This window comes from Corylus avellana, chromosome ca1 (assembly GCF_901000735.1).
Source record: "Corylus avellana chromosome ca1, CavTom2PMs-1.0".
In the NCBI taxonomy this organism is placed as follows: Eukaryota; Viridiplantae; Streptophyta; class Magnoliopsida; order Fagales; family Betulaceae; genus Corylus; species Corylus avellana.
Genome location: NC_081541.1, coordinates 43,624,366 through 43,651,889, shown reverse-complemented (window position 1 = coordinate 43,651,889; position 27,524 = coordinate 43,624,366). Strand labels below are relative to the sequence as shown.

Below are 27,524 nucleotides of genomic sequence, written 5' to 3'. Positions count from 1 at the left end.
TGCATGCGCCACAACTAGAAAAGAGAGAGAGGGAAGCGAGAGCTCATCACAAAAAAATTAGGATTAAGAATGGTTGAAAGCAATATGCTAAGCCTCTAAAAGCGACATGTGTCCTTTAAACTATTAAAAAAGTATGTAAGAATTATATGCTATTAAAAAAGCATATGTTTCTCACATACAGGAACACATGTCACTTTTAGAAGCTGGTTTGTAGTAAATTTCCTACAAACCAATTTGTACAAAAATTTTGTCCATAAAATTTTAGCCTCCTAGAGGTCATATAGCCTTGCTAGCTACACTTGAATTCGAAAATCCATGTATTTCAGCACAACTTCTCAAAAAAACGAAAAACTTCAATTTCAGTAAAAAAAAATTCTGAACTTACTTGCAAAGGGTCAAATCGGCTAGACCTGCTAAGCCTTGCCAGGTTCATGTCCATCCTCTTCTTAGCTTCTTCAATCATCGACTTGAACAAATCCTAGAATAAATAAAAGACCAAGGGAATAAAAGATCAAGGAGAAAATTAATAAAAGATCGTGTGTTTGTCATATTTCCAGCTAGGAGTATGAATCTGAATAATGGTACCTCAAAGAGCAGAGAAATTAACTGACCAGACAACTCCAACCGCTTGTTTCCCACATAATCCTACAAAAGGAAAGAATAATCTGTTTAGCATCTACTCAAACACCTACAAGCTATTCATAGATAAATTGGCATTACATTCTATCCAGAAAAGGCAGTGACCCGAGGTGTGAGAAGCACCAACCAGCCTACATTACCCTTGTAAGAAGGGAGGGACGATGATTATAGCATCGAAGTCAGCGGCCGGATCAAAAAGGATAGGAAAGTATCAACATTTCTTTTACAAGGCAAGATTTAAACCTAAGATCTACCTGAGCCTCACCCCCACCCTTTTATCCCGCAAACCAAAGCCTACGAACATGGGTGTCAACATGGATAAATCCAACGCTGAAGTTATTTGGCAAACTGTGAATGAAGGTTTAGGGGAATAGAGTGTATTAGGTTGGTAAAAGCTTCCACTGCATTCAATGTGAAATCTGCAGAAGCGATAAACACAATTTCAAACTGTAAAACTTCCAACCTCTCATTAAGGGTTTAGTTCCTACAAGCTTTGCACATGGCTTTCAGTAAACATGAGAATTAATCTTTTCTTTTTTGATAGGTGAATGAGCATACCTCTTTTCATCCTCTATAGATTTGTGGATCAACTGGTACATGATGATAAAATTGTTATGCCCTCCGTTTTAAGGTGTTTCTCTTATTTAAGTTCAGTGGACTTGAGTTGTGCCCCCTTTCTGTTATAAAACCCAGCCCAGCCAGGCCGGTCAACAGGTGAACAGATAACTTGGCACCATACCAGGCCAGTTCTCATTCTATAAGTTGGACAGACTGGTTGGGGTCAAAATTGAATCAAACCCATTTGACCTGTCCTGGTTTTGTAAGATCCAGCTAACCCAAATAGGTTTCAATGAACTAAATGCTTAGTTTTTAAGTAAAAAATATATTTCACATTTCAAGCCACGTATTGAAACTTTTTAATAATTAATTGAAATATCATTAAAAGCGTAAGGCGCCCTCATATATACAGCAAGTATACAAGAGAAGCCACCTAGGTAGTAAGGGCAAAAAGAACAAGAAAATCATGATAACTAATCACTAAAGGAGAAACATAAACAGCCAAATATTGAAACTAGGAGCATACTAATTTTATCAATGAGCTATTATTGTACTTGTGTTCTGAGGTTGCCTTTTCTATATCTATATAGGCTTCTTTTTTCTTTTTCAAGAATGTGCACAAATATTCCCGTGTGTATATAAATACATAAATACAAATATACACACACACATATATACATACATAAAGATTCAAGCAAAAGACACCTGTGGATTATTGAAATAGCTTGAACATATTTCAAATAATGATCTACACACTATAAAACAGAAATGGTTTCTACGCAATTGTATTTATCCTTGAACCAAAAAAAAAAAGTTACAAATATCTACATGCAACCAATCAAATATATACGTGCTAAGCTATATATTTATCGCATCTCTTATATGGATTATCTTTCAAATATACTTTTTCGATGTTTCTAATCATCCTAAAAACAATTATATTCTTTTAAAAAAATCTACTCAGACCACTGATCCACTGGTTGAACAGATAACACTGCATAGTTAGAGTTGATAATTACACTTACCACTTGAGGAAAAAAAACATATATATATAGGTTTGGAATGGAATGAATTACCTTGTCATCCAGTGTATCCTTATTCAGAATTGCATCTATCATGCGTCTTAACATTACCGCAACATATATACATTTTGCACGGAAATTATCCTGACGCACCTAAAAAGAAAACAAAAACCAAAAATTATATAAGATAAAGCAAAAGAAAGAGAGAACAAAAGGTGTAAAAAAGAAAAGAAAAGAAGAAGATGTGAACCATCAAAAGTTTCAACTTTGAGAAGTGCAGAAAAAAAAAACACTTACTGGAACATTAGAGAGAAATATATATCGAAGGATCGATAAACCTCTACCTTCCTATAAAAAAATAAGACTAATTGGAGTTATAATTATCAAAGTGAAAAAAAAAAAAATGTTGGCAGTAGAAAAGAAATCTATCATACGCACAAAAACACACCCACACACACATGCATCTATTATACGTAGCTATACAGCACCAAGACAAGTGTAGTCCACACACATCCACACATATATAAGAGAGAAGACCTTTTCTGATGAAGCACCGGAATATGTAGATTTCTTCACCTGCAACAAGAAGTTCATTTGGACGTTAAGAAATGCATGACAACCATTGATAACAATAACATTAAAAAAAAAAAAAAAAAAAAAAAAAACCCATCAACAATAAACCCATTTTTACTATTAGTTTCCTAGATTTGGGGCAAGAAATAAATACCCAGACAATTTTAAAAAAGTTCTCATCAATCTAGCCCCCAGGTAACAATCAAGAATGTAATGTTAAAATATTTGTGTGTGTGTGTGTGTGTGTGTGTGTGTGTGTGTGTTGTGTTGCATCAAATAAACATAGCCACAGGCTCATCTTGCATGAACACGTCCCTAGAACTGGAATCAAAATAACATCAGGACACTTCAGAAAAAATCAGAGAAGCAGCAATTTTAACAAGACTGCACGGATGGCATGCTGGTAGATTGTTTCGAAACCTCATTCAAATATTTTCTAAGATTGCACTGTAGGGCCCAAAAGCATGAAATCGTCTCATTGAAAATATAACCAAAAAATTGAAAACAGTAAAAAATAGTGATCGTCAATTAGACAGCAATGAAAATTTAGAAAGATGTAGAATTAAAGGCCAATTCATTCCCCCCAGGTGAAGCTCAGCTATTAAGTAAAAATGTAACACGTGAGCATTTGACTTTGTTGTCAGTGTGTGAATTTTCCTTGCAATTCCTCTATAAAATGTGCATATCAGATTCTCAAAATTCCTCAGTAGACCTGAAGCTCCAATAAACCTAATCGGGTGTCCGTCCAATCAAGGGAAAAACTAAAACAAAAGAATCTGGCCAAAACTTTCAGAGATTGAGTCTACATTGCCACAGACCAAGCTTTTTTCAATGTCAAATTAATACCTTAGAATTCACAATGAAAACCATGAGAAGCTTCTTTTTCCAGAAAGGAACATCAGGAATCAAACAACAGGAAAAAATGGTACCAAGAAAAGCATGTAAAATTATGACATAAGAAAAGTATCGGGTCCAAACAATGCAATAATGATCCCTAGAATAATAAAATTTATGTTTTAACATCTGCAGTCCACTTCAAGCTATTAAAATCAAGGAGTAAACTGCCACAATCTTGAAGTAAATTGCACTGAATATAAAGCAGTAACTTACCCATGATTCGATTAGCTCTATGGCTTGCTGTTTCGTGTATACACCATGCCTTGCACATTCCTAAAAGTCGTGCAACACACTCAAAAGTTGAGATTAACAGGAAAAATTAAAGGAATTAAAAAGAAGAGGTCTGTTGGCCCCACAAACAGAAATAACAAGGTCAGAAATATAAATTACAATGCCAACTCTCAATAGATACATCAGAAATTAATCAACTGTCAAAATATTTTACTGTAACTCATAGAAAAAATAGATATCTCATTTTCAATATCAGTTATACAGATTAAGAAATCTCTTGTTTACTTTACAAACTTGCAATCCTATATATATGCACAAATATACATACACACACACCCAAAAGTTTGAAGGGTGCTTGATAATATTCCATCCCATAAAAGCTAGTGGATAGTAGATCCATGAAACGATAACAACAACAATGTTAACTGCTCGTATTCCTTCCCCAAAAGCATAGCGTAATCTGACCACATCACTGCAGTTTTGTAGAAAGGAGAAGATTAAGAAAAAGAGACTTCTGAGGATCTAAAACCCCTACCCCCCCCCCTCCCCCAAAAAAAAAAACAAAAAGGAACAAAACCTTCAGTACAATAGAAGAAATCAAAGCATATTGAGTACCTAATGCACTGCATAGCATGATAAGTGCAAGTTACGGCAGCTACATATAAAAAGATAACGGTAACAAAAGGCATTTCTCGAGGACCTAAAATCCCAATCCATCTTGAGGGCCAAATACCTCATATACTATAGGTGCCAAAGAAGAATGCAACGAGGCTAAAAACAAAGGCAGACAGAAACATAACCTCCGGTACAACGGAAGTAATAAAATCACATTGAGATCCTACTTGGATGACTTTCTGCTAATGTCCTTCCAATCATCTACCTACTTGAATACCAAACATCCCAAATCTATGAAGAAAAAAATTCAAATATCCATACAATTAGAATTGTCTAATATGTAGGATCTATTTTGTTAAATATCATGTTCACTTTGCAGATCTTCAAGAATATCTGTACAGCAATCTTACTGAACCAATTAAACTTCTTGGGTAAACAAGGATCGGCAAAGTGATCCAGCTAGGTGACAAAGAGTAAAGAAGCAAATGAATGCAATACTTGCAATATGCCTCAAATCTAAGACGCAATATATTTCAATGGAAAATTGAAACCAAGTCTAAACTTATTTAAACAATCAAACACTAGACTATCCCACACAAACCAAAAATCTAGTATGTACTGGATTCCAGTGGTAATGGGTTCCAGTTTAGATTAAATAGAATTGCAGACTTCTTTTACATTTCATGAATTATTATTTATTTGATAAGTAATAACCAGTCTTATTAAAAGCGTAAGGCGCCCCAAAGTACACCGGGAGTATACAATAAGATCACCTAACTAGAAAGGGAAAAACGAACAAGGAAATCATCGTAAGTAATCGACACCGGAAAGACATGCGCAACAGTCCAAAGGTACAAAGTATGAAAACAAGAGGATAAAATGTCTTCCAAGGACCCCTCCAACTCCTCAAAGTAGCTCTCATAAACTTCATGAATTATTAGAACCCATTAAGTAATCAACATATGCAATATAAACTTCATTGCAACAGAATGAATCACGAAAGCAGCTCTCATTGCCAAATCCCAAACAGTTCAGACGTGATCATATTTTTTACGATCTTCATTTAAATTTCTTGGAGAATATCTGAAGTTTACAACAAAAAAATTCATTACAGATTTTAAATTCTTGATCATATTGCTTACCTCAATAGAAGGCAAAAGTAGGACACTATATCGAGGATCTCTTCCAATCATCTGTACAACTTCTTGATCACTCTCCATTCCCATAGCTTTCATGACCACCATTATAGGAACCTGCAGATAATTTTAAATTACCAAAGCCTAATCTTATAACAACAATGAAAAAAAGAGAGTAGCAAAAACTAACTTAGATTGGAAAGGGGTGAAAAGAAAAAAAAAAAAAAAATGATCCCATGAAGACCTTTTTTGTAAACTGATTTAGCTGCAAATACATCTTCCCTTTTTCCATCAAAATAACTGTTTTGCTCTTTCGCTCCTCAGTACTGCTTGTCACAGATGCATTTATGCTGAACCAACAAAGGAAGCCATAAATACAAATTAAATTATTATAATGTACCAAAACCATAGCTATGAAGAATACAAAGGGTTATCTATACTATCCAAGGAAGACATTATCCTTAACCAGTACAGTAAAATATAGGGATAGAATAACAAAATCACCTTTTTTTTTTTTTGTAAGTAATGATTTATTAGAAAGTGTAAGGTGCCCCTAAGTATGCAGGCAGTATGCACGAGGCTCTAAACAAGCAAGAAGCCCAACCCCTCAAAAAACCTTGACAAGCCTTCAAACCCAAAACCTACAAAACAACAAAAAGCCCAAAACCCCCAGAGGCACTCAATACTAGAAGGCGTGAGTCTTGCCTTTCCACCCGCTTGGAGGATGCTTAGCATCATAGTTGATGGAGCATTCTAAGTTCAAAAGCTCCCTTCTACCCTTTATCTTCCAAGGGGTAACCTCTAAGGTGACATCGATCCCCTCACACAGAACCCCCCATCAAGTCCCAAGTCAAACGGGTGGCAAGGGAGAACGAAAAACTCGGTCATCCCCACCCCAGCAATCTCCGTCTTTAGCACCCTAGAAATCCTCATCCTCCTCTTCACTATCCACCAACTCCGAAGATGGACAGACTAAATCTATCACCGCACCAGAAGAGACAGGCATATTGTGATTAATAAGTGGTGGTTCAGCCTTAATATAGCTAATTAAGTAGAAATTAGTGTGTGTTCATAACTTTCAAAAAGGATAAAGCATATTGTGATTAATAAGTTAAGAATGGCATGAGCTTTTTTTTTTTTTCAACCTCAAAAAGGTTTCCTTACCAAAAGAAAGAAATTAAACAAGGATGGCAAGAAGCTCATGTGACCACTTCAATTCAAAGAATGAAGAAGTTTAGAAACTTGTTATCAAGTAACTAGATTCGAATCTCCGCTTAGCATCTCCTTCAGCAAGTTTTATAGTTCTTGGTTCTTCACTTTTTTTTAAAATCAAATTAGCTCTTCCCTTAATTATGATACTTATCAACAAACAAAAATTAGCTCTTCCCTCATTCTTTTCTCCTATGCCCTCTCAATAAAATCTCTTGTTATCCAAACAAGAGAGTAGAATCTTCTGACCTGTCACTTCCCCAGCAGTTTATGTTACCACTGCCAAAAAAAAATGGTAATATGAAGCATTGCCCAACTTGCTAAAATGAGATGCTCTGCAGTTCTAGAATTACTAGAATTCTTTTAAACTGTGCCGTCCGCATCTTACCTAGGCGCATGGATTACTCAGTTTATGGTGATGCAATTGTCAGAACTATTGACCTAGCCCTAGCAGATGCCCTCCACTTGTGACACATTTTAAAAATTAAATAAATAATGTCATATCTTGCATTAGACAATTAACATTACTCGAGTACAAACTGAACTCCCTTAGAGCTAGCTGGAGTTCTCTAGATATTGATGGTAGATGACCACTGAAAAAAATTCTCGGCAACGATGCTTGACACCATCTATTGCCATTGCAGCGGTATCCACCCATTGTAAGGACATTTATCATTAAAAGGACTCCCCACCAAAGATCACTTGGTTCGCCCCAAAAAATCATAAGAAAAGTACAATCATGAAAAGAAAGAGGAACACAAAGAGAATTGGAAAAGACTAAGTGATATAAAAAGCAAAAAGAACTACTCACTTCCCCTTCTTGTCAGTATCAATAATAATCCTATTCTTCGATAGTTGCTCTTGTATCAACAACACCTGAAAATGGTCGGTGGTGTCATAATATGCTAATAACTAGAAACTTCTAAGAAAGAAAGGTAAGAACAGAATAATGTTCAGCTAAAATTGAATAAAAAAGTTTAAAAATTAGATGTGATGACTCATAACACAGGATAATTTGACTTCACAAAGCTTAAGAAATGAGATAAATGGGCATGCAAAATCTAAGATGCTCAAACATGTTTACTTATCCCAAAAAAAAAAGAGAGAGAGAAAAAAAAAAGATGCTCAAACATGTATATACAAGTTCCACACAATCGGACAAGCGCTATGCAGTAAGCTTGTATTTGTAGGAATATAGCATGCCAGGTTCCTCTTTAGGTTGATTCAATGATTCAAACAACCGAATTTCAACTTTTCTGTTCATACTATTTTTTATATTTTCCCCAATATTTGAAAGCATTGTAATATGAGAGTCAGAATAACACCTTCTCTGTCCCTTTTATAATAAAATATCCTCCAGGATCAAGGGGACACTCACCTGCAGTCAGCAGTGACATAACAATTATATATATGTAACAACCTAACATAGAAGTAGAAGCACAAAAGCAGGGGGAAGAAAGAGCCTGGTATTTAAATCTTGTGCAAACAAACCAAGTTTTGCAAGTTCAGCTTCATCTTGTCCATATAAGACACAGCGGCAACTCCTTAACATAATAGGCATTCTTCCAATAATAACATCCTTCTGCAAGAAAAAACTTAATATAATATCCAAAGAGAAATGTTTGCCCATCTCTTGTCCATCTCCATACAAGAGATTGGCAAATCCACCATTGAATATGTGGGACCCACATATTCAATGGCGGATTTAAAAAAAAAATGATGGACAGGAAATGTGTAAGAGAATGACACCAAACACATCTCATATATCCAAATACATCTCACCAAATTTAAATTACAGCCGTATATGGAAGTACCTTTGATGTCTTTTGGGTATCACTTCCTTGAGTTTTGTATTCTACGTCAACCTTAATGGGAGCATAATACCTTGAATTCATACAATATCAACGCAACACAATTCAGAATATTAGCCATCAGTTTCCAAAAAAAGTTGTGAATCATTTTAGATCTGGGTACAAGCAGTGATATACGTAATATTTATATGCATCTAGCAACCAACATCTTGACAGATGACAAACAGAAAATTAAAAGATATTTTCTTGTCTCGTTCCCTTCTCTTCTATTTTCCTTGGTCTTTCCATTTCTTTTCCCTTTCCACTGTGCTGCCAAACACAATGTTAATAAATTTTAGAAACTGAAAAAGCCTCCAGAGCCAAATTGGCAATATTTGCTTGGGAGCATCCATCATCAGTTTCCTTCAATAAATGGGGTCTACTTACCTTCAAATATAAAAGCTCTTCACTAACAATAACTAACAAATAGAGCAACTACCTAGCTACTTTATGATTCACATTCCTTTCCCTATAGCAATGCAACCCAAATTAATTGACACAAGAAATAACCAAACGTGTTTCCCACCACAGCAAAATTATTCAAGTTATAACAAACATCGAGATTTTGTTGGTGGAGCGGGACTCAATTATGATATAATTTCTTATATGAGTAATATTACTAAAAAGTCCTAGAGTGATACAAAACCCAAGTACACAGGAGGTAAACACCATCTCAAACCCCTTTAAAAAAATTAAATATAAATATAAATATAAAAATAAAGCAAATTGTACAGTACATCAAATTCTTTTGAACACGACATTTATCCAAAAGGTACAAGTACGTTTCAAAGGACTGAATATTTTTCCTGCTTTTATAATTTATCCTCTTCTCTTGCATAAAGAAGCAGGGTATTATATATATAATTAAAAACAGAAATCCAAAATCCTCTACTCTTATTTCATTCCTTTCTTCTTTAAAACTCCGTTCTTTTTTTCTTTTGATAAGTAATGTAATTTATAAAAAAAACGCAAGTACACAGACAGTATACACAAGAGGCCCCAAACGAGTAAGAAACCCAAAAGATACAGCAAGAACACCCACAAATCCACACACCCGATAAGCCCTCAAACCCAAAACCCACAATACAACTAAGCCTAAAACGCCTCAAGGCACTCAATGCTAGAAAGCATGAGTCTTGCCTTTCCCCCACCTAGAGGATGCTCCCTTAACATCAAAAAAACTCTTTTCTAATTCCTTTTTCCAATGAAGTAACAAGACAAAGATTCATCTCTACACCAAGTTTGATTCTTTTTTTTGATAAGTAATAAAAGTTTTATTAAAAAGCGTAAGGCACCCCTACGTACATAGGAAGTATACTCAGGAATCACTTACCAAAAACCCAAAGAAAAAAACAAAAACCCAACAAGCACAACAAACCGAAGCCCACAAAAACTAAAAGTCCCCAAACCCGACACCCCCGTAAAGCACTCAAACACTACAACACGTGAGCATTGCCTTTCCTTCGCCGAGAGGACGCGCATGCCTTGCCATAGTTAATGGAACTTTCTTCCCCACCAAGTTTTAGTTTTAGTAACTTCTAAATCCAAAAACAAGAAATTAGTGGCAGCTCATACACTACAACTTCTGAACAGGTTGTGTATGTCTTATGCTTAGACAAGTATGCTTCCTCCAATACAAAATTCATGCAAAAATGCCACAGGGTGCATGCTAAATGGCTTTCATTTGTCTATCAAGCAACCAAAAATATGCAATAATGATGAATCGTTGGTTCTACTAGTTTGTTTTATTGAGCTTTATCGTATAACCCTTCATAATCAACAACATGCCTTTGCAAGTTATTAAAGAACAACAATCTTTGATGTTGTTAGGTGGAGGCCAGGAATCAGATTCATAAAGGGTGAAACAAATATATAAATATATATATATATATATATAGAGAGAGAGAGAGAGAGAGAGAATAAATCAATTCATAAAGATCATTTATATGTTGTGCTCAAAATCGTTTCTATCATCATAGTAAGATAAGCCATGTAACACACACACACACACACACACACACATATATATATATATATAGAAAGAGAGAGAGAGAGAGAGAGAGAGAGAGAGAATAAATCAATTCATAAAGATCATTTATATGTTGTGCTAAAAATCATTTCTATCATCATAGTAAGATAAGCCATCATTCCCTTGTTACATTCTATCTTTCAAATTCAGCACCAGAGCACTTACAAATCTATCACAATAATACCCAGATGGACTAATAGCACTCCCATGAATTGCAGGGTAAATGAGATCTAAAACACATAAGATATGCATGTGGGGCAAATGTAGCTTACGTCCTATCAGATAACCGGCACTTTTGAGGAGAAATTGTATCTTCCATACCATCCCCAGGCATTGAGGGATCACCAATTTTGACATCTTTAAACCTGCATAACAGGTACAGGGACGAGACCTCTCAGTCAAAGGAATGAAACCACTAAAACACCTTCAAACATGAATCTTAACTCTTTGTTTCAAGCACAATCTCTTACAATGATTCATCGATAGAATGAAGCAAAAGAAGTGAAAGTCATTACAGCAAGTAATCACGGAACACTACAAATAAATGTCATTTAGCATTATGGAAATAAATCCTATACCATCATATTTTTTCCTCTCAACAGCCTCAATTTAAATAATTGATCTCTAACCACAAAATGCTACACAAACCATAACAAAGCCAATTAATTTTAAGGCAAAACCCAGGAATGGATGATTTACTCGAGATAAATATCCGGGTCGACGCTTGATACTATGCGATTATTGGCACGAACAATCTTCTTGATTCCGATATTCACAAAGTAATTAAACGAATCCAAATGTTGCTTCACCAGCCCTCTCACCTACAATTCCAAATCATCATTACAACGATCATACAAGCATACACTCTTTTATACACATGTATACATACAGCCTTACACAAACATATTTTTTCTTTGACAAGTATTACATAAATTTGAATTCGCATTTGCACATAAACATATACATATACACTCGTATACACATGCACATAGTTACGTACATACGAACATATACATATACAATTTTTCATACCTATATACCTGGATATAGAAACCCGCCCAGATACATACATACAGTCATATTTCTCAATAAGCAATTCAATATATTTGTACTTATATCTGCACAGACGAAGGTACATACTCTCGTGGGAGTGTACTAACGCATAAACACGTGCACATACCTTTAGAAACTCCGGAACAAGCTGGAATTTGTCGACGGCGGATTTGATAGGGGCGGCAAGGAACTGCTTGTCGATGACGGGATAATCAGGCACCTGCTTCCCAACACTGAAAGTATTTTTGGGCCAGGAAAAATAACAAACACATAAAAGTATGAATCAAATACCGAAACAAGTGAAAAGCATTGAAGAAAGAAGAAGACGAAAACGGGCGTACTCTTGGTTTTTCTTTGTGGGCTCTTCTTCGGAGTCCTGCTTGAGACCCATGGTGGAGGATTTGATTGATGATTTCTCCTTTGGATTTGTTTGTGGGCTCTTCTTCTTTGCTATTGTAAAAAACAGGAGTTGCGGAATAAACCCTTCTTAAACCCTCGCCAAGGCAAACCAAAAAGTAGGAAATTTTTTAAATGTTCAAATGTCCTATGTTTTAGGATATTTTTTACAAATATAAATCATTCCTGTAAAATCCTCAACATGCCTATTGTTTTCTCAATAGATTTCTTTGCTATATAATTATTTTAATTCATAAGTTTGAAGTGTTACATAATTATACTCCTTTGAAATATGATTCAAAACAATTTTATTGTCTTAAAAGAGTAGCTCAATCGGTTGTGGACAACCTCTTATCCTCTTTCGTAAAAATAAAATTATAAAAAAAAACAATTTCACATAAACTATTGTTATATTTATCTTGACTTTTTTTTTTTAATTTAAAAATAGTCCTTATTTATCATTTTCCCATAAAATAACCCCTGTTTGTTCATTTCATTGCCATCCTCGTCGATCTCTCTCTCTCTCTCTCTCTCTCGATCTTTCTTTGGGAAGTGGAGATGGAAATCGGCGGCGAGCCGATTGTGAGAGTGCAGGGCTTAGCCGAAGCTGGTCTCTCACACGTCCCTCCACAATACATCCAGCCGCCTCCCAACCGTCCTCAACTCAAGACACATTCCTCCACCTTTAACCATGATACCGGTCCACCCGTCATCGACCTATCCGAATTTGACCCGACCCGCCGGGAATCTGTCCGGGAGTCAATCGGGCGGGCCTGCAGAGAATGGGGGGCCTTCCACGTCACCAACCACGGCGTTCCCGCCAGCCTGCTGGACCACGTCAAGACCGTGGGCCTTACCTTCTTCAACCACTGCCCACTCCCCGACAAGCTCAAATACTCCTGCGACCCAACCTCCTTCGCCTCCCAAGGCTACGGCTCCAAAATGCTCCTCCCCGACCAAAACGGCGTCGTCCTGGACTGGAGAGACTACTTCGACCACCACACCTTCCCGCTCTCTCGGCGCGACCCCGATCGGTGGCCCCACTTCCCTCCCGACTACAGAGACGCCGTGGGCAGCTACGCCCACCAGATGAAGGCGCTGGCTCAGAAGCTGCTGGGCTTGATCTCCGAGAGCCTAGGGCTGAGATCGTCGTGCATCGAGGAAGCCGTGGGTGAGCTGCACCAGAACATTACCATCAGCTATTACCCTCCCTGCCCTCAGCCGGACCTCACCCTCGGTCTCCAACCCCATTCCGATATGGGGGTCATCACGCTTCTGATCCAAGACCACGTCGGAGGCCTTCAACTTCTCAAAAACAACCACTGGCTCACCGTACACCCTTTGTCCGACGCCATTCTCGTCCTTCTCGCCGATCAAACCGAGGTATCTTATCTACTTCCCTTGTTTTGAATGCAATTAGCAATCTCCAATGTATATAAAGAGAATCCCCCAACATGTTAAAAGAAGAACAAAAATCCATAAATTCAGAAAAAGTTAGGAGATTGACAACAAAAATCTACACTTGCATTTTGCAAGCTCCACAGAGCCAGTATATTGCAACAGTCGTGCCCTTTGATGTTGAAACTGATAGATTGTACTGATGCTTTGTTGAATTGTTGTTCTGCCCATGGTGTTTCTTCCAATTTATTGTGTGAGCATTTGCATATGTGATCATGGTGGTTTCCCTTTGTCAATCAAAACAAAAAGGGTTAAATTCACTTTACCCGAATTTTTAAAAGTTTTTCAATTCGAACTCCAATATTTAAAAATTGGCAATGTACACCCTAATGTTTCAAACATTTTCAATTTAAACCTTCAGTTACTAATTTTCATCAAATTAGACGGAAATCTATGAAATTACATAATTACCCTCCATGCTTTTTTTATTTTCGTCCAATTAAACGAAAATTAGTTTTTGAAACATTAAGGGGTACATTACCAATTTTTAAACATTGAGTTTGAATTGAAAAACTCCTTAAATTTCATAGCGGTAAAGTGAATTTTCCCCAAACAAAAAACATTTTCATAAGAGGCAGCCATAGGATGTCAACAATTTTGCCATCGCTAGGAAATCTGATAATGCTTTTTGGTCATTCTGTGGAAATTTGTTTCATTTAAACAACTGGGGGGAATCAGTGACATGGTGTTACTTCGTGTTTGCCTGCAGATTTTAAGCAATGGGAAGTATAAGAGTGCTCAACATAGAGCCATAACTAATAACACTCAAGCTCGGCTCTCAGTTGCCACATTTCATGACCCTGCCAAGGCAGTGAAAATATCCCCTGCTTCTGAGCTTGTTAGTGAATCTTCTTCTCCACAGTACCGTGAAGTTCTTTATGGGGATTATGTGTCATCATGGTATACAAAGGGCCCGGATGGAAAAGGAAATATAAATTCCCTCCTGCTTACCTGAGGGATTGGAAGGCCCCTCGCCCATCCTGTCTCCTCTCTCTATTTGCATTGACCCTATAGTCTTGTAATTAAGTGAAAGCACAAGGATCTGTTTGCCAATGGCTTGAAAAAAGAAAGTGGCCCGAAACTGTAACAAGATTTGATTGACGTGTGAAAAAAGTAAGAATGTTTTATATAGAAAAATGAAATCAGTTTTCATTCAACTCTAATCCGTATTATTAGCATGAGAGGACTTATATGTTCCAACTTTTCGAAATAATTTGTTGTCAGGGTTTTGTTCTTCAACCTGTGGTAAGAGACTATTCTAGTATGTCTTCTCTACAGTTTTTGACTAAGAAATCTGGAAATTTTTTTTTTACCCAAAATATAAGACTTCAATGAAATAATTTGTGAGTACTTTTTGTTCGCATGTATTTCATTAAGGTCACCTAAATAAGTGATGATCCACGAAAACCATTGGTTCCTGCTCAAATTGCAGGGAATGAGAGGTGGGAGCCCGAGTTGCCTAGGTCCCGACCTCCCTGACCTCCATCTTTCATTCGCTACTCGAATTCCTTGAAATTTGGACAGAAAATTTTAGGAGATCCTCAACTTATCACCTTTCTATTACCATGTTCAGGGGGGAATGAGAAGGATTTCACTATTGCCTAAAAGAAGCCTGCCATATGACCAGTTGTGCATCATCGGGATAGGCTGCTCAAACAAATCAATATTAAACCAGAAATCACCCTCCGTTTGTCAAACAAGTCCCATTCAAGATAAGCCAAAGGCACATGACAGTACAGGAGAACTGAAAGGATCATTTTATTTGGCAATTACACATTCTCATCTATAGAAAATAAAAATCAACATCTCATAATTTTAGTTGCGACCAGAGATACATCAGTAGCCTGCAAATCTAAAACAGAGCTTACAGATTAAGCACTAACTCTGGTTTTGGTGAAGAATGTCTTTCAACAATACAGCTTCATCTTGGCTTTGACCCATCTTCCAGACCTTGAAATCCAGAGGAAAGTAATCAGCTTCACTCCAACGGTTTAAGCATGTTAAAGAAAAGGGGCCCTGTATGTCTCCTTGGGGATCTAAATAATGCCACATTGAGCTTCCCAGCTTGTCTTCGAGAATTTGCTTTCCAACACTTGGTGGTTCATTTTCCTCATCATCACTCAAATCAATCACTTGAGGTCTCATTGCCTGCTTCTCTACCATTTGGACACCCCCCTTATTCTCTTCTTCATTTGCAAGCTGTAAATCACCATGACTTTTGTCTATCAACTGTGATGGTTGCTTTGGCTCTTCTTCAATAACATCATGTTGAAACTCTGCAACAAAATCATCACAAGTCAAGCAAATAATAAGAATCAAGGGTTCAATGTTTAGTGGTTTCTATGTTTGTGAAAGAACCCAATATACAAAAATCAAACAAATGGAATTTAAAGGATAATTGAGATACAAAAAAATAGAACCCCTGAAGATAGAACACTTATTTCTCTGTGCCTAAGGAATTGTAAGACGAGCAAAGATGGAATGAGAGTCTACCAGAGTCGATCATTACTTGAAAAAAAGATAACTTATATTCCCCTCACCATTAAATTAACTATCTTGAGTCCCACCCTACAATATAAATGTCCATGATGGTCAGCTTGTTACAATTTATTATTAATGATCCATTTAGTTTAAGTTGCCACACAAGCCAAAATTGCCCCTCAAAAGTAATTTTAGAAAAAGCATCAAATTAGCAGTTAAGTGGAAAGCAATTTTTCTCACATCCCAGTTTCCCAAGATTGCTTCTCTTCCAGGTCAACAAAAACCAAGGTGGACTTTAAGAAAAAAATTAAGACAAAATATCTTCTTCTTTTTTAAACCCCCTCCCCCCATTATCTCCGAGAGTAATCAACGGATACGTAATGTCTAAGTAAAAACATCAACTAATCACACAGCTTAACCAGCATATTTTATGACGCTGTGGGAAGTTTGCAAATTGAATGTATAGATGAAATGAGTCAATTTAGATTTCCATCGCATCAGAACATACAAGTACATAACCACAATCTGACATAAAAATTGATTATTTCATTATGTGACTTAAGACAAGGAATCATTTTCAATGCCAAAACATATATCACAGGTTCAATAATCAACTTTCGTGTAGAACCAAATGTCATCTAAATGAATTTGTACTATATCAAAATATAGTGTCATCTGAATGAATTTGTACTACATCCAAATATATCTAACAATAACGTAATGCATTTCACTTCATCCATTTTTTACCTAACAGGTCAGTCACTTTTGAAGATTGATGTGTAACACAAACGAACAATGCAGAAATGTGTGTGTGATCATGTGGACAGAGTAGAGGAGCTTAACCATTTTAGAAAGGCACCTCAAGGAATGAAATGAATGAATAATGCACCTGTAAAATCCATGTTAGGAGCCGTCAAATTTGATGCAGTTCCATTTGCTGCTATGACAAGAATAGGAATTTCTGAAGCTCCATTGAGGATTGACCTAGGCGAACCACTGTTTTCTTGTTCTACATTATCTGGATTAGCCTGTGGTATAGCTGGCGGTTCTATTTCATCTGCTATTACTTCTGGAACCTCACTCAACAGCCGTAACTGTTCATCTTGATTCTCAAGCAGTTGCTTTTTCTCCAGGTACTGGTCAAGCGTAAATCAATTTAAGGATCCAAAGATGTTTTACAAGCAAGTTCATTAACAATTTTCATTATGAGACTGAAATTTAAAAAAAAAAAAGTTTCAAAAGAAAAGGGTATAAAATAATATACCTTGAAAAAGGTAAAACTTCAATTTCCTACTCATGAAATCCTTTTATGCAACAATTGAATGAACCAACCATAGAACACCCATCACACCTAAATGATTCAGGTTAATAGTGTAACCCATGACTGAATCATATATCCGAACCAAACCCATGGCCATGGTACATCACTTGATCAGATATATGTACCAAGTTAGCCAAAATTTTCAACCATGGCGTGTAATCTAAAAATAACATAAAAGGATATTCTCTACGCCACCCCTTTTCATTGGCTCGATCAATGAGGTTTTGTAACAAAGGAATCTCTCTTGCAAGCCACTGTAATAAAATCTCCACATCATGTACAAAGGGTCAGTTTGATGAATATATCAATCATAAATCATAATAACACCAAAAGTATGAGAAAAAAAAAATCATGGTTGAATTGATAAGCATGCAGCCCCACATGGAAGGCACTTCAATCAATGTTTTAAAGTTAGGACAACAATATACAGCTCCACAAGATATTATTTATGGATAAGAAAGTTTATGCAGTACTGTAATAAAATATTGAGGCAGTTTTAATATATCTTAATCAAGATTTAAATGCTATTTTTTTCCTCTGCAACATTATTTGTTAAGCAACATACTACATTCTAAAATTAATTCAGTTCCTGCTTTATCAGTATAATGATAAGATGTAGACCCAAGTGCTACATAGAAACCGTGTCATACTTTGAGTCTTTTCTTTGCTAAATTTCAGCATATAAAATGTGGATTTTTTTACTTCCTTCCAGATGAGACTTCTCTTTCTTGATACCCTTTTTCTTTTCATCAAAACTTGGTTGATTTCAAAATGTTAGAGCTCTTGGTTCTGGGGAATAGATTTTGATTCAGATTTAAAATTAATGTTCTTATTATTCTTATTTATGATATAGAATTTACCGATCTTTGTAGTTCCCTGGTTCAATACAATAGCAAAGAGCAAACTTTAGAAAAAAAATTGAAACCATCTTCATTCTAGTTCATTATAAGATTTTCCCCATGGCACCGGCAAAAGTACTAACTTCTGATTCTGAATTATATTCTATTGCAAAAGCTCACTATTGAATGCAAGAGGCAGCATATAAATGGGATTCCGAACAGTGTGCATGCTTGCCAACGAAATGTTTTGCCATTAAACATGATACACTCGTTATTTTTATAAATTTCTATTGCAAAAGGCTAATAGTAATTGCATAAAATTCAACATTAATTCCATATTTATATCATTTCTCTAAAATTCAATAGTAATTCCATGCTGTCTGCAACTTTCAATAAAATTTTCATATTTTTCAGACAATGGCATTGGCATAGGCTTGTTCTTAAGTATATCAGATTCTGTCCTGGCATATCAACATTAATATTTACAAACTTGGACCTGACAAGAAAAATAAAAATAATGAGGACAGAAGCAAAGAAAAGAGCAAGTCAATCTCTTTGCTAATATTCAATTTTTTGTAAACTTAATTTAATACCTACATGCCTAGTAATATCCTCATGCAAGATTTGGGCTTTTTGTTGAAGCTCCACCTAGAAAAGGTTTAAGAAGTACAATTAGTAAAATGAAGTATGAGCAAAAAACTGAAATACCATACATAACCCAAAAAAGAAAAAGGAAAAAGAGACTAGAGACAGTCAAAGAGGCTGCTGATTCTAAAGCCAAGCCCATAAGATATCTGTCAGTGCAACATATCCTTCTGTCGATGGTATAAAATACTCGAATTGACTCGAATACCAGATGTAAGAAAAACAAACATCTGCTGATATGTCAAGGAATCGATAAACTTACAGCATTTCCGATTTGTGCAGTATCAACATATTTCAACAGAATTTCAGGAAATTCCAACAACATATTGAAGTATCAATGAAAATACATCGTCCGTGATCCCAACATCATTCAAAATCAATAGCAATTACAAAGTTGAGTTGAGAAAAGTAAAGATAAATGCTATGGTTCCCCTTGTGGGATATTAGTATGAAAATGCTATGGTTCTTCTTGTGGGATATCAATACGAAAATACTATGGTTCTCCTTGTGAGATACTAGTACGAAAATACTATGGTTCCTCTTGTGGGATATCAGTATGCTATGGTTCCCCTCATGGGATATCCGTACGAAAGGGCTAGAGCTCCCCTCAAAGGATATCAGTATGACCACCTCCACACAATCCAAAGACACGTCATCTCAATAAACTTAAGTTCACGTGTGTAATTAAGTGGATTACCCGACTCCCACCTACAAAACTGAGTTCACGCACTCAGTCTCCACACCAAACCTAAAATAAGTTGAGAAATGATAAGGGTCAACAAACATCTGCTGATATGTCAAGGAATCAATAATCTTACAGCATTTCCGATTTGTGCAGTATCAACATATTTCAACAGAATTTCAGGAAATTCCAACAACATACTGAAATATCAATGAAAATACATCGTCAGTGATCCTAACATCATTCAAAACCAATAGCAATTACAAAGTTGTGTTGAGAAAAGTAAAGGTAAATGCTATGGTTCCCCTTGTGGGATATTAGTATGAAAATGCTATGGTTCTCCTTGTGGGATATCAATACGAAAATACTATGATTCTCCTTGTGAGATAGCAGTATGAAAATACTATGGTTCCTCTTGTGGGATATCAGTATGCTATGGCTCCCCTCATGGGATATCCGTACGAAAGGGCTAGGGCTCCCCTCAAAGGATATTAGTATGACCACCTCCACACAATCCAAAGACACGTCATCTCAACAAACTTAAGTTCACGTGTGTAATTAAGTGGATTACCCCACTCCCACCTACAAAACTGAGTTCACGCACTCAGTCTCCACACCAAACCTAAAATAAGTTGAGAAATGATAAGGGTCAATAAGTTTTTTATATTTGACCTATATTCTCTTATAAATTAAATAAATTAACCATTTGATTTGTGAAGTATGCCATTCAGTATGCTATGGTTCACCTCATGGGATATCCGTACAAAAGGGCTAGGGCTCCCCTCAAAGGATATCAGTATGATGAATATGCTAAAGAGTATAGAGTTTAAGAAATAAAATAACCTGCATGATTAAATATTTTGTTTATGCCATGCAATATGATTATCATATTATTTTATTGTGATACTTGTATAATCTCAAGGATAGTGTAACTTGCTGAGCCATGGACTCATACTTTCACTAGTAAAACATTTTTTTATAGTATTCAAGCACGTTGAGGTTGAAGACAAACATCCAAAGTTATTGATAAACGAAGCTTCAACGGTATTGGGGTTTTGATGTTTTGGACTTCCCTAGACTTGCACTTGGTTATGTAACTGATGTAGGAAGTGATATTGTAAATCAAACAGTTGATGTAAATAAATGAAATTATGTTTCAGTTAGTATTTGGTGTTATCTTTTACAGTTTATAGTTTAGTTATATTAGAAAAGAAAATTTTAATTTTACAGCACTTTCCCCGGCCAATTTGATTTCAATGCATAGTTGTAACGCCCTGGATTTTATATAAGCCATATAGTGGAATTATCTAAATTCCACGTGACACTACTATTTATCTTAACGCTCGCAGCAAAAGAAAATCGTATAAATTTTTCTTTTTCTTTTTGAAACCACAAACTCACCTTAAACCACACTATACCAGAGCTTCTAACTGGAATCATACTTTATAAACAAACACAATGTCATTACAACTTAACTATTATTGTTTTTACAAACAACCAAAATAATGCCACATGCGGCATTACTAAACATATCTTAAAAAAAAAAAAAAAAACATATCTATAATAAAAACTAACTTAACACAAGTAAACCCTTCAAAAGTGGAGGCCTCCCACCATCCTCATGGACAAAAGTCTAGGCACGTGTATGGGTCTTCTTCGACAACCTCTTTGGTGATATCTGTAAAATTTACATAATTTTACAAGTGAATGTGTGAATCCATGGCTTAGCAAGTATGTAAGTTCTGACCTTTTACATGTGTAAAGTGAGCCCAATTTTCCTCTAGAAATTCCTCTTTTTAGTGATGTAAAATAGCTATCACAATGCATGATTTTTACAAAATGTTTGTTCTTAAAATGTCAATTTTTTTTTTTTTTTTTGATAAGTAAATATCCAAAGGCTATAAAATTAAAAAATGTCAGAGTTGTTTTGAGAGAGGTTTTATACTTGGTAATAAAATCAAACCTTATTTTCCTTTACTTTTTCTTTTCTACATGTATAACTTCATATCCCATAATATGAAGAGAGTAAAACAATTTATAACATGTTGTAATGTAAAACATCATTTTAAACATCAATAGGTACATATCATATCTCATGTCTATTCCACATAGACATTTTACTTACCACATATCACATTATTTACACATTTTGTTAGGCGCATTCCCCCGCCTAACCACTAGGTTTGCTAGTCTTATCTGCCGGGTTACTTATTTCTCGTTTTCACAACCTTTTCAGAAAAGCCACATTTTCCTTCCAAACCTCATTTCTGATTGAAAATCATTTTCTTTTAAACTCATTTTCCATCTAACTTTTGAATCTATGAACAAAACCCTAGTTTTGTAAAATTTTATCTTAACAAAACTTGGGCAGCACAACAACGCATTCACGCTTGTTTTCCAAGTGCCAATCAAGCCTGTTTGTGTACGTTTATCAAAACAACTCCCAAAACCACATTCTATCAAAACATCAATATAATAGTACAACCACCCATGTGGTACGATGAGCTTCTAAGTAGTTACTTATAGTATAGAATAGACAAAATGAGAGTGTGAGGGTTTCCAAGAATGTTCCATGAACACTTCCTCTCTTCACGGGGTTAGCACCTATGCTTGCTCTTGCAGGGCTTGGCTACCTCAAACTTACTCTCAAGTAACCTCACTATTCATTCAAAACAAAATGGAAAGCTTTTGTAACTTTCCCCAACGTTATGAGCCTTTAAATAGGCAAACTTTTCGTCTTTGTGCACTCCCATTTGAATGGGATAGTCGCTGTTCGATTGGTCTTGTGTCAGCACAAAAATATCTAAACTTCCTCAAAGCAACGTCTCACCACAAACGAATTGACACGTGGAGCTTCCTTCCGATCAATACTCGTTCAAACACCACCTGACATTTCAGCATTTCAACACGCATCAAATCCGTTTTCTTGCCACGTGATTGAATTTGGACCGTTGATCGTCTGTCGTTGCACGATTTGGTGATGCCACATGGAGATTCTCTTGTTCAAATGGCACGTTCTCCGGTCAAATGCTGCCATTTAATTTTGTATCATCTGATTTGGACAGTTGATCTTTTATCATGCTTTCTCTCTTGCCGCCAAGTGTTGCAGGTCGCCATCGAACGGGGATCCCAGCATTCGAATGAGATGATCCGATCCAAGCTTTTCTAAGTCTTTTTCGATCCCGATTCTAAACCTTTATTGTTTTAACCTCTCAATCGCATCATGCCTGACCCTATTATGGTCATGACACGCATTTGAGTCATAATTTATTATTTTATTATCATTTCTCAATATTTTTTATTATTGTTTTCATCTTAATTATTTATGTGTTACAATAGTGGTAGTGCCTCATGGTATTTTCAAGTAGATGAAAATGTTGGGGGCGGTACAATAGTGGTCACTTTTCTGGTGCCATGATAGCAGTCTTGGCAATGATGGATATGATATGGTGGCTGGAAGTGGTGATGGTGGAAGTAATGATATCACGACTGGTGGCCCATTAAAAAATAAAGGCCTTCAAATGGAAAGAGAGTGTGGAAAGCTTAAAAACAATGCTGTTGTGGTGTCGATAATGACAGTTTAGTGAGAACGATTGTGTAAAGTACCGCATTTTTCTCAAAGCAAGCAACACGGATGTTAATAAGATGAAATTCAGGTGGATAAAGTGTAATTTAACCCCAAAAAAATCATAGCTTACATACATGTCTCTGACCAAGCAAAAAAAGTAATAATAACACTAACAAATAAATGAATAATTCAAATGATAATCGAAAAAGAAAACTTACAACAGTTGGCTTTCTGAGCAAGCCATCATTTACTCTCTGACACAAATCCTTGCATTCTTCCTGCAATGGATCCAAAAAGGTAAGACAGCCAGCCAACACATAAAAGCACAATTGCACAAATGTACGTGACAACAACTTTCATAGTAAAAAGCAGCAAGCAAGCAAAACAAATCACAGCAAACAGAGAAGTCACACCAACTTCTGACTTCCTCTATAGACATTTATGTCTTTCTCAGGGTCTGCAAGGCTTTTTCTACCATGAGAAAAAAAGAATACCCTGAAAGGACGTCAACCTAAATTGAAAATGTCAAGTCATGGGATGATGAATATGGTGATAAAGACTACAATTTACAGTATACAAGTAAGGATATACGATCCAATTGTGGTACCTTTAAAGGGACTTACCCCACCCATGACCATACATTCTCCTCACCACACATATCCAAGACTATCCCTCTCCACCCAAACCTCCATGAATTGCTCACTCAAGAGTGCCAGCCAATGAACTAAGACAATCCTAAGAGAAGAGAAAACAACCTTCCAACTGACTCCAAATGGTATCTGATTTATTCCTTCACCTCCCCCCTAAGCACCTTCACTGAATTACAGTTGCACAAGTGGGACCTCCAAAAGACAACTAACATGTTAATACTTCGGCAAATGACACAGATCAGACCCAAAACGGCATGTTGATACTTGCCCCAAGTCCAAAAGTTAATTCACAATAAGTGGCCCCTTGGTAAGGTTCCCGTCAAGGGCTCGATGTTGTGAAGGAGGAAGCATGCAGGGGAAAGAAGTTATCAACTGAAAGCATGCAAATGCAGACTGACCAACACGTAATTGTCTCAACTAATCTCAAAGCTGAAAGCTTAAATTAATTCGCAAAACTCTTACATCAGAAAAGTTATCATCTGAAAGCATGCCAATGCTGATGTCTTTTACCACACTGGAAGCCAGAAAGAAGACTTCTGTACTCGTACTGCTGGTTCCAGGTGCCTTCTTCAGACCTAGGGAATATATAATAAAACCATCATATATTAACTACCTATACGGGCTGACCAACACATAATGCTGTTACATTTTACATATAATAACATAAAACATAAACAACCACACACAAATAGCAGTTGGATCATTTATCACTGATTTTATCAGTGCACACAAAGGAAATTCATGGAATACTAGTCACTTTCAAGATGCCATGCCATGTTGGTGAAATGGTAAGACACGCAAGACTCAGAATTATTTAGAGACAGTAGTACATTGATAAGAACCAGGATTTTATATATATAAAAAGTTCAATTGTGATTATTTAAGAGAAGTACAAAATACTTATTAAAACAAAAAGAGAAGTACAAAACAACCAAGAAATAATGAATGCTTTAATACGCAACACGAAATATTAGAAAGAGTAGGAATTCGCAGATTACCTGTAATTTGCACAAGCTGGTGAGAGTTTTTCTGAAAGTAATCATTGGGGTCGGATTTGATCCTCACAAAGCTTCCTATTAGTTTACTTTCAAAGGTTTCAGGGTCCTTGAGAAGAAGATCCTCAACTAGACTCTTTTTCAAGTAGACAAGCTTAATGTTGTGAGGATTTATGGCAGGAAAACAGCTTTTTGGAGTTGCCGAAACTTTTTTCTTCTGATGGGCTTTTCTCTCCGAACTCAAGATACCCTCTTCATATATCTCCAAACCATTCCTACTCTTGCCGGGGCTGTATAGAAAATCATCATCCGATTCCTCTTGGTTCTCAGTAAAGTGTTGTTCCAGCAAGTGATGGATTTTTTTTCGGCCAATTGTTTTCCTTCCAAAAATGGAATGGAGCCACTCATCACAAATAATTCTCTTCTTTTTTGCTGGGTGAACAAGCTTGTTCTCATTAACATAGTCATTTATAATGGTGGCAGCATCAGATTGAGATATGCGCTCTCTGGTATCCTTTCCAACCCATTGAAGGAAGTTGATGAGGGGTCTCGACCCCCAACCCAGAAACTCCTTTTTCTTTGATCTTACCTTCCTTTTCGCTCTCGCACGAGTCTCATATTCATGCCCATTATAGTCTTCCACCCATTCAAACGCTGCAGATTCCCCTCCGCCATCCATTTTTTTATTTATCAGATGCTAAAAGCTAGCTGAGCTATGAAGAATCTCTCTGTATCAGAAAGCTCTAAAATCAAATGAGTGTGTCACCCTTCTTCAATTGGACATGCAATACATCAAAGTGAAGCTGAGGACATTAATTCAGTCTTTAATTAGTAATTACAGACAAGAAAACTATACCTTTCTCGCCTATAAGATGCATTTGTTCACTCTAATTCGTGAAGCCAAACAGAATCTTCAGCTGCTATCTTCTAGGGATTGCGCTTTGGCGGAGCATCTGTCTGTGAGGGTTTGAATTGGGGATTTGGCTTGCTGGACATATCTGCTTCCAACAAAAGTTCAAATGACGCTTCGAATAAACGGTTTAGATTGTAAGAAGAATCTTTAGCATTTATCTGAGTTTTTTCCCAGTAATCTTGACCGTTTATTTGAAACAATGATTTAAATAACTGTAAAGGAGACAAATACTGTAGATAATCGTGTGGGTCAGTCAAATACTGTCGTGGAGACAAATTAGAATAGTCTCTTACAAGGATTTCCTATTGAATGTCTAGATTACCCCTGATGTTTGTAAAAAGAGTTCTGCTATCATGCTACCGAGAGTCAGATAAGTGTCTGTCAAAGTTTGACGTGGCTTTATTAAAAATAAAAAATAAAAATTGAAGAAAAATCACTCTCTTCCTAGTCCTGCTAGATTTTTTTTATTTTTTATTTTTATAAGTTAATATTTAATTTCTAATGCCTCAAAATTTATTTTTTGATTTAAAACTAAAACCTATAGGTGGAAGGTTAACCCTTTAAGGACGGTTTCACTTAAAAGGGATTTTATCATCCTAAATTTAGTGTTAATACCTCAAATTTAATGCTAATATCTTAAATTTAATTTTTCTTTAATATCTCTCTTCTCCAATTAAAAAATAAAAAAGAAAAAAAGAAAAGGTCATGTCTGACGCTTGGCTGCCCTGCCTCATGGCAGCCGAAAATCTCAACTCTTATAAAAATGTAAAATGTATTATTAATCAAAAACAATACCAAAACCAAAACCGATTATTAATCAACTAATTACTTTGCAAGCCAAACACCCTATTATTATATTATAAACAAAAATCTCCAAAAATATCTCAATATGAAGTAGTGAAGTGCATTTTTCTTATAATAACCGCTTTTTTTTAAAAAAAAAACAAAACGATGTTATTTATATGGTAATACGATAATATCATACTACAATATTATTTCTAGATTTTTATACATTTTTATATATATTTAAAATTTTAAACATAAAAATGACATCGTTTCATGTAACCGCCAACCGCCTTTAAAAGCGATTAACGGTTAGTGTGGTTAATAATTACCCATTTTTTCACCCCTAACATTAATGGAGCATTCCAAAATTTTAAGATCCCTATTTTCCTTAAGTTTAAAAGCAGATATACACAGTTTGAACCACTAAACCAATCAAACAATTAAGGTGCATTTGACATTACAATTTCATAAAATAAAAAAATGTGATTTAAAATCAAATCATAAAAAAATTATTGTCTAAAATTGCTTCTTCTTTTTTTTTTTTAACGTAAAAAATTTACATTTTCAAATCATAGGTAAATAGATTTTTTAAAAAAAAAAAAAAAAAAAAAAACACAACTTTAAAAAGCTAAACTGTAATTTTAAAGGACAAACGTTTAACTACGTTTTTTAAAATTACAAAGGGAAGTGTTCATGGCAGCCTAATGATGATCACCGTGTCTTACTACAGGCTCAACCATATTATTGTACATCACTCACACTACCATCGAAAAATTGGTAACTTTATCACTTATAATTTTGTTACTGCATACGAGATCGTTTCTACTATATACCTCTACAACACCCCATTACAGATATAGTTTGTGTTTTTTATTTTTATTTTTTAACTTCGCTCAGTACAATCAGATGATACAACTGAGTAGTAGGAGTCAATAAACCCTGGCATTTCTTGTTGCCAAGCTCAAGAATTTCTGCAGC

The 27,524-nt window shown here is 35.7% G+C and overlaps 3 protein-coding genes across 7 annotated transcripts in view; 1 reads left to right on the top strand and 2 right to left on the bottom strand.

The window, feature by feature from the left end:
• LOC132186242 (DNA-directed RNA polymerase III subunit 2) overlaps positions 1-12,339 on the bottom strand; it is a 29,820-nt gene extending 17,481 nt beyond the window's left edge. The window contains exons 1-16 of one of the 2 annotated variants that reach the window (XM_059600128.1): positions 12,154-12,339; positions 11,940-12,045; positions 11,459-11,580; positions 11,032-11,124; positions 8,695-8,764; positions 8,372-8,459; positions 8,206-8,258; positions 7,692-7,756; positions 5,916-6,021; positions 5,678-5,788; positions 3,903-3,962; positions 2,757-2,795; positions 2,517-2,567; positions 2,274-2,372; positions 586-645; positions 386-478 (exon numbers count right to left, since the gene is read on the bottom strand). In XM_059600128.1, coding sequence (XP_059456111.1) covers positions 386-478; positions 586-645; positions 2,274-2,372; positions 2,517-2,567; positions 2,757-2,795; positions 3,903-3,962; positions 5,678-5,788; positions 5,916-6,021; positions 7,692-7,756; positions 8,206-8,258; positions 8,372-8,459; positions 8,695-8,764; positions 11,032-11,124; positions 11,459-11,580; positions 11,940-12,045; positions 12,154-12,203 — 1,266 coding nt within the window. In that variant the 5' untranslated portion in view covers positions 12,204-12,339. Of the gene's footprint in view, positions 1-385; positions 479-585; positions 646-2,273; positions 2,373-2,516; positions 2,568-2,756; positions 2,796-3,902; positions 3,963-5,677; positions 5,789-5,915; positions 6,022-7,691; positions 7,757-8,205; positions 8,259-8,371; positions 8,463-8,694; positions 8,765-11,031; positions 11,125-11,458; positions 11,581-11,939; positions 12,046-12,153 lie in introns of both variants that reach the window. The other variant, XM_059600122.1, reaches the window with a different exon arrangement.
• Positions 12,340-12,713: 374 nt separating this feature from the next.
• LOC132188303 (jasmonate-induced oxygenase 1) lies at positions 12,714-14,829 on the top strand. The gene is made up of 2 exons (XM_059602729.1): positions 12,714-13,591; positions 14,376-14,829. The coding sequence occupies exons 1-2, from the start codon at positions 12,767-12,769 to the stop codon at positions 14,619-14,621; spliced, it is 1,071 nt and encodes a 356-aa protein (XP_059458712.1). The 5' UTR covers positions 12,714-12,766; the 3' UTR covers positions 14,622-14,829.
• Positions 14,830-15,407: 578 nt separating this feature from the next.
• Positions 15,408-25,886, bottom strand: LOC132179355 (uncharacterized protein At5g08430). Of its 4 annotated transcripts, none has more exons than XM_059592080.1 (8): positions 25,704-25,886; positions 24,851-25,617; positions 24,315-24,427; positions 23,421-23,480; positions 18,905-18,955; positions 17,652-17,722; positions 17,037-17,293; positions 15,408-15,942 (listed from the first exon to the last, which is right to left on the bottom strand). In XM_059592080.1, exons 2-8 carry the CDS (start codon positions 25,524-25,526, stop codon positions 15,545-15,547), a joined length of 1,626 nt encoding a protein of 541 aa, XP_059448063.1. In that variant the 5' UTR covers positions 25,527-25,617; positions 25,704-25,886; the 3' UTR covers positions 15,408-15,544. The 4 variants fall into 4 exon arrangements, with proteins under 4 accessions (XP_059448063.1, XP_059448071.1, XP_059448055.1 ...); XM_059592088.1 differs by having other exon boundaries at positions 24,851-25,590; XM_059592072.1 differs by having other exon boundaries at positions 24,851-25,575.
• Between the last annotated feature and the right edge of the window lie 1,638 nt (positions 25,887-27,524).

Bases quoted from the DNA above. Each gene is read 5' to 3' on its own strand.
- LOC132188303 (XM_059602729.1), top strand. From the start codon at position 12,767: ATGGAAATCGGCGGCGAGCCGATTGTGAGAGTGCAGGGCTTAGCCGAA. The intron at 13,592-14,375 runs GTATCTTATCTA...GTTTGCCTGCAG, and splicing joins TTCTCGCCGATCAAACCGAG to ATTTTAAGCAATGGGAAGTA.
- LOC132179355 (XM_059592063.1), bottom strand. From the start codon at position 25,526: ATGGATGGCGGAGGGGAATCTGCAGCGTTTGAATGGGTGGAAGACTAT. The intron at 23,481-24,314 runs GTAAGAGTTTTG...GATCCATTGCAG, and splicing joins CAGATGATAACTTTTCTGAT to GAAGAATGCAAGGATTTGTG. The intron at 15,943-17,036 runs GTGCATTATTCA...ATTTTGTTGCAG, and splicing joins TCCTAACATGGATTTTACAG to AGTTTCAACATGATGTTATT.